A 7,040-nucleotide genomic window follows, 5' to 3' on the forward strand; every position below is an offset into this window, starting at 1 on the left:
AAAAAAAAAAAATCCAAAAAACATTTAGGATGTTAATTACAAAAGTTTTAAGATTACATTTATTCAGAAACTTACAAAATAGTAAGTTGAAGTCCTCTCCTAGCCCTATCTTGCCTGCCCACTTTACTCTTCTAATACAAGTTTCCTTAGATGTTTTCAATAAAGAATGAGACATACAGAATAAACCCAATAAAAATTAAGGTTACGTTACCCAATTCAGACTTTAGTCCAGTTCAGCCTCATCATGACTGAGAACACGAAAAAGCTGTCATTAAACCTGATTTTCACAGGAGAAATGGAAGGCCGAGTGCCCATTAGCTTGGCTACCAACCTATGCTGTATTTACCTGTCATTTAACTAGCTTCCTTACCTATAAAATGAGTATCAAATTTTTTCCTTTATATTTCAGACAACCTAAATATACTACCCAGACAAAGGAAGAAAATAATCGTAAGTGGAATGTTTACTATCTGCTAAACATCATGCTGAGGATTTTACTTGTATTTATTCTCATAACAACATTTTAAGTATTGCTATCTCCTTTTTATGAGTAAGAAAACAGCCTCAGAGAGGTTGAGTAATCAGAGTAAGATCTCATAGCTAATATGAAGTAGAGCCAGGATTCGGACTGAAGACTTTTTTACTTTAAGAATAGTAGTTGGCCAGGCATGGTGACAGTGGCTCATGCCTATAATCCTAGCACTTTGGTAGGCCAAGGTGGGAAGATTTCTTGAGGTTAGGAGTTCAAGACCAACCTGACCAACCTAGCAAAATCCTGTCTCTAAAAATAATAATAAAATAATTTTTTAATTAAAAAAAAAGAATATTAGTTTTGGCTGGGTGTGGTGGCTCATGTCTGTTAATCCTAGCACTTTGGGAGGCCGAGGCGGGCAGATTGCTTGAGCCCAGGAGTTCAAGACCAGCGTGGGCAACAGGGTGAAACCCCAACTCCACAAAAAATACAAAAATTAGCCAGCTGTGGTGGCTCATGCCTGTAACCCCAACACTTTGGAAGGCCGAGCTGGGCACGGTGGTATAAGCCACCACACTGGCCATAAATTTGGTTTTAAAATATCTTAATGAAAATTGAGTCACAGAAAGTCATTTAATCAAATATTCACAGAAGGTCTAATAGTTAAATTTCATATATATTTATTTCACTTTAAAAATAGAATTTTCTACTGGATATCTATATAGTTTTCCCCTAATATTACATTTTGAGCAAATATTTCGGCATGCATTTGCAAAAACATACTTCTGAATATCTGCATAATAGTCTGGATATATAAGAGAATGGGTATATAACGATTTGAATTTACAGAACTTGGAGCCAGGCACAGTGGCTCCAAGTGTAATCCCTGCACTTTGGGAGGACGAGGTGGGCAGATGCTTGAGCCCAGTTCAAAAGCAGCCTGGGCAACATAATGAGATGCTGTCACTAAAAAACAAACAAACAAACAAACAAAAAAACTAAGTTAAAAAGTTGAGGCAGCCCAAGGTGCCTGGGTAGGGACAGCAGCCTGTGTGCATTGGCACTGGCCCCAGGGTCAGGGTCCCCACGCTGACCCTGAGGTGCTGCTGGTGGCCCCATATGTGGCCCTCCCACCCAGCCCATCCCTCTTGGGGCTTCTCCTGGCCAGGGCAGTGGCTCATACCTGTAATCCCAGTACTATGGGAGGCCAAGGCAGGCAGATCACCTGAGGTCAGGAGTTCAAGACCAGCCTGACAAACATGGAGAAATCCCGTCTCTACTAAAAATACAAAATCAGCCAGGCGTGGTGGCACATGCCTGTAATCCCAGCTACTTAGAAGGCTGAGGCAGGAGAATCACTTGAGCCTGGGAGGCAGAGGTTGCAGTGAGCCAAGATCGTGTCATTGCACCCCAGCCTGGGCAACAAGAGCAAAACTCCATCTCAAAAAAATGCCTCAAGCGGGGCGTGATGGCTCAAGCCTGTAATTCCAGCATTTTGGGAGGCTGAGGTGGGCAGTTTACCTGAGGTCAGGAGTTTGAGACCAACCTGCCCAGCATGGCAAAACCCGGTCTGTACTAAAAATACAAAAACTAGCAGGGTGAGGTGGTGGTGCCTGTAATCCCAGCTACTCGGGAGGCTGAGGCAGGAAAATTGCTTCAATCTGGGAGATGGCAGTTGCAGTGAGCTGAGATCACGCCACAGCACTTTAGGCTGGATGGCAGAGTGAGACTCCACTTCAAAAAAAAAAAAATTAATTAAGAAAAAAACTTGATATGTATCTGAGTTTCCTTTTTCCTTCTTTTCTTGTGTTTGTAATTGGGGAAATAGGCTAAGTTTTCAACAATAAAAAACATCTTTAAAAAGTTGTGGCTTGTTTAGTAGTTATTTTATGACTAAAGTTCCTTATACATTCATTGAAAGAATATCTTGGCCTATCGACTCTTTAGCTCCTTATTGCACTGCCTGAAGAGGTGAGCATCCTTTGACCAGTTAGATTCAGACATGCAATAAAGCAGGAGGCTCAGAAAGGCCAGGCCCCTAATGTGTGATCACTTTGTGAATGGCAAGAAACTCAGCAAACCTTTTTGGACATGCTCCACCAGGAATCAAAAGGAAAGATTCATGTGAAAGTGTAGACAAAGTTTAGTGGGAATGGGGAGGGGTGGGAAATCATGAAACATACCCTGAATTTGTAAAATAACAAACAGATAGTTTTTCCGGCAGAGTTGCTGAAAGGCGCTTGGCATACTCAACAATGTTGTCGTGGAGGAATCGAGAATTTGTATTTAGCAGTTCCATCTGCTTCAGAGCAGCTTTGACCACTTCTGGGTGACAGTGTCCCACTAAAATGTATGAAACAAAAGCCCAAGAAATAAGTTACAATTCTAAGTGCCTAGGAATAAGAGGAATTATGAAGCAAACAAACAAACAAAATTTGAATTCCTGGAGGCCAGGAGCAGTGGCTCACGCCTGTAATCCCAGCACTGTGGGAGGCCGAGGCAGGCAGATCACCTTAGGTCGGGAGTTCGAGACCAGCCTGACCAACGTGGAGAAACCCCATCTCTACTATAAATACAAAATTAGCTGGATGTGGTGGTGCATGCCTGTAATCCTAGGTACTCAGGAGGCTGAGGCAGGAGAATTGCTTGAACCGGGAGGCGGAGGTTGCAGTGGGTGGAGATCACGCCAATGCACTCCAGCCTGGGTGACAGAGCAAGACTCCACCTCAAAAAAAAAAAAAAAAAGTTGAGTTCCATTCTCTTCCACATGTTGCTATGATTTTCCCTGCTAGAACTACTGGCCCACTCAGCAAAGGAACTGCAGCCACTGCAATTCCTGAGACAAATACTAAGTGTTCCAAGTCTGCTTTATTCCATGAACATTTCCTTCAAAGCTCCTCAGCGAGAGGACATTTACCATGGGCAACATTGTTGATGCAGTCCAAGTACTGTTCACCGTTCTCATCAAACATGTACTGCCTCTGGGCTCTCACTATTTTGATGGGATCCGAAGCAAAGAAAACTTTGCATGAGGGCCTAGAAGTAATCAAAGGAAACACTTTGGTAAGACTACTCTCAGTATTTTTCCTTCTCAGTGAAGGTCACCATCAGTGGAAAAGTACAATCACATAAAGGAAAGGGAAAACACAACCTGGATGACATATATTTATTTTCATTTCATGTAAAACTGGAAACTTTTATGTTAATCCCCCATTCATGACATTGCACACATTTCTAATGCTTGTTATATTAAATGTGCCATGATTTGACAATTTATTAGAGGCACATGAATCCACTCTCTGATGGTTCTAATCACACAAACCAATAACTAATTTTCCTTTGAGAAGTTTTGTTCTACCAGAAAAAAAAGCAAGCTTTTTAGGGGGGCTTAATGTGTTAGAAACTGTTATATATTTTGTAAATATTATTTAATCCTCTTGGCAATCCTATGAAATAGAGGTTATTATCATTCTCACTTTTATAGGTGAGGAGACCAAGGCACAGGGAAATTAAGAAACTAGCTCAAGTTTACAGAGACAGGAAATGAGAAAACCAGAATTTGAAAGTAGGCTGTATTGTGCCATAGCCCCAGGTAGACATCTCTGTCTCCCCCTCAATCTAATGTATAAAGACATGAACAGCACTGAAACCTAAATACAAAGAAGCTAGAGTTGAATACTATGAAGGAACTTTATAGATCGTTTTCATTTTCACGTATTTTGAGTGGTACTTGTCCTGTATCAAATAAATTATTTGATAATTTTTCCATTATTAAATAATGAAATTCAATTATTCTTCTAACCCCATGATATGTTTTTTTGAGAATAATAAAGTCCTCCATACTTTTATTTGGATGAATGTCTGGAGTATACATTGTAGCACATAGGAATATCATAAAGGCTTCTAATCTTGGCTTTATGAACATTTGAGAACTAAAGTTAAATACATTTATTTATTTTGGTGATTGTGCATGCACACACACACACACACACAAACCCTCACACACATTTGAGGTAGTTCTAGTAGAAATACATTCAATCAATATGCTTAGAAGGAATTTTGATTATTATGAATGATAGGTCACCTCAAATTTTAAAGTTGCATAAGGTTGTGTTATATATTGATTTTTTAAGCATCATCAGCTAAAATAAAAATAATATTTTATAAGAATTTCTTATTGGTTCAAACTCAGTGGTTAGTTTATACCTACAAGTTAAAAAAAAGCCTGTTAAGGATGTGGGCTGAAAGCTGCAGACTTCACTTTGTCTTTCTAACACACTTTCCACCTTGGCCATTAGACATCAGGCAAAATTCTCCTTCTTCCAGTCATCCCATGGCTACACTGGTCCTTTAGAGAATTTGTTCTTGCTCATGTCAGAAACCATTAGGCATTCACTGGAATCTAAGTAAGATTGAAAACTAATGGAGTGAGTGATTAGAAAAAGTAGGGTGGTTATTGATTAATGGGTGAAGAACTGGACTATTTTGACCCCATTTCGCGGCTGAGAGAGATCAAACTCTCTTCCAAACCATCCAGAAACTCTTCTAGTTGAGGCGAGGAGCTTCAGTCTGAGAAAAGAGCTTCAGTCTGAGAAACTGCCTAGTATTCCTAGGAAGCGGATGCTGATTATTTTCTTCCTTGTAGCCCCAAGTGCTCTCTCATGGCCACTGGCCTGGCTGCAGTGGTTCATTTCAAGTGAATATTGCAGACTGTTGATTTTACAGTGTTCGGGGTCGTTAATCATCATTTATATGTACACGTATCTTTTTAAAAACCACATACAAAACACTAACATATGAATCTCATCTGCTTGCTCCTGTGAGGTAGAATGTTATTCCTACTTTCATAGAAGAGACAGTTGAAATAATTTGACAGAAGTCACACAGGGAATATGGCACCCGACGAGGGCCAAAGCCCCGGAGAGTCTTATATGCTCACCATTAAATTACCAAGTCGTTTGTAACAGGGCAAGACAAGCAGACTGGGGAGAACACAGCTTGGAAGACCAAGGGGCTTCATTGAGAAACTTCTAAATGATGTATCTGCTTTTCTAACAGAAGGTGGTTTCAAGTTTTTCTGCTAGCTAGATTAACCCTTCACCGCTTAACCAAGCATGCAAGAAGAAAAAGTTCACTTTAAGTAAAAATGGTCAGGATTAGTTTGTTTGCAGAGCCATCATGAAAAAGTATTTCTGAGTTCACAGTGTCCAAAAATTTTCGAGTTGGATGGCAGTGGCGGGGCGCTACCTTCCTCCCTTCCACCTCCCATCCTTGGAACGGTGTCTGCCAGGGCTATTGGCCGCCATCCACCAACCCCTCTACCCCGCCGACAGCCGCCGCTCGTCCTCCAGCTGCAGAGCTAGCCGGGGACTTTCGAGCGGGCCGGGTGCCCAGAGCTCCCGGGCTCCAGGAACGTTTCTGGGAGCCCGCGCGGCCCCGGCAGGTGGAGGCACAGGCGAGGCACGCACGGAGGGCGGCGGCGGCCTCGAGCTCTCGCCCAGCCCCCAAGCGCGCTCCCCTCGCTCGCCTCCTACCCGGCTTCTTCTCTACATCCTCTGCGCTGGTATTGCCTCCTCTCTGCACTTTCTACCTGGCCGGGGTGCCCTTACCCGATGTGCTTCCCCCTCAGCGCCAGAGTGTCCCGCTTGCTGTACAGCTCGCACATGGTGGCGGGGTGCCGGGCGCCCCGAGGACGCCCCTGTCCGGTCTGCGCGCCTCCCTCACGAGCCTGGGACTGCCTTGGCTGCCCCGGCCTTCCTCCCGTTATCCCTCGTGGTGGCGTTCTCTTGCCCTGGGCGTCGGAGGTCACTGGTGGCAACAACTAGCTAGGATCATCTCCCTTTTAAATCTGGCCCTCGCGGTGCCCTCCGCCAAGCCCCTCCTCCTCCCCCGCCGGGGCAGGTCGTGGGGCTCGCCGCGCAGTCGCCACCACCCAGCCCGGCCCGGCGCTCTGCCCTGCCCGCCCCTGCCCGCCCCTGCCAGCCCCTGCCAGCCCCTGTCCGCCCCTGTCCGCCCCTGTCATTCCTCTGAACTCTCCTTTCATTCTCCTAACTTTGCCCGTCTTTGCTTTTCCTCCTCCTCTGCCTGCGAATTCCTTCCTGCCCAGGTTCTTTCTGTTTTGTTTTTTTTTTGTTTTGCTTTTTAGTGTATTCCTTTATTTTCTGGTAAAAATTCATGAGTTAGGCCCTGCCTGGATCAGGACTCACTGCACAGTAACGTAGTGTAACCTACGATTTACTTAGCACAAGGACGCGTCCTAAGGAGAAATAACCCGGACTCAGCATGTTACCTCCTTTGGCAGCGACAACGTATGCAGTGTTTCAAACATCTCCTTTAACAATAAAGGTCGGGCGCGGTGGCTCAAGCCTGTAATCCCAGCACTTTGGGAGGCCGAGGCGGGTGGATCACGAGGTCAAGAGATCGAGACCATCCTGGTCAGCACGGTGAAACCCCGTCTCTACTAAAAATGCAAAAAATTAGCTAGGCATGGTGGCGCGTGCCTGTAATCCCAGCTACTCAGGAGGCTGAGGCCGGAGAATTGCCTGAACCCAGGAGGTGGAGGTTGCGG

At 44.3% G+C, this 7,040-nt stretch overlaps 1 protein-coding gene across 3 annotated transcripts in view; it reads right to left on the minus strand.

Annotated features, from left to right (window-relative positions):
- ETNPPL (ethanolamine-phosphate phospho-lyase) overlaps positions 1-6,354 on the minus strand; it is a 24,690-nt gene extending 18,336 nt beyond the window's left edge. The window contains exons 1-3 of one of the 3 annotated variants that reach the window (XM_037731747.1): positions 6,082-6,354; positions 3,390-3,508; positions 2,656-2,815 (exon numbers count right to left, since the gene is read on the minus strand). In XM_037731747.1, the coding sequence (XP_037587675.1) occupies positions 2,656-2,815; positions 3,390-3,508; positions 6,082-6,137 (335 nt within the window). In that variant the 5' untranslated portion in view covers positions 6,138-6,354. The remainder of the gene's footprint in view (positions 1-2,655; positions 2,816-3,389; positions 3,509-6,081) is intronic. The other 2 variants (XM_017509207.2, XM_017509215.2) reach the window with 2 other exon arrangements.
- Between the last annotated feature and the right edge of the window lie 686 nt (positions 6,355-7,040).

This window comes from Cebus imitator, unplaced genomic scaffold, assembly GCF_001604975.1.
Source record: "Cebus imitator isolate Cc_AM_T3 unplaced genomic scaffold, Cebus_imitator-1.0 Scaffold17, whole genome shotgun sequence".
NCBI classification, from domain to species: Eukaryota; Metazoa; Chordata; class Mammalia; order Primates; family Cebidae; genus Cebus; species Cebus imitator.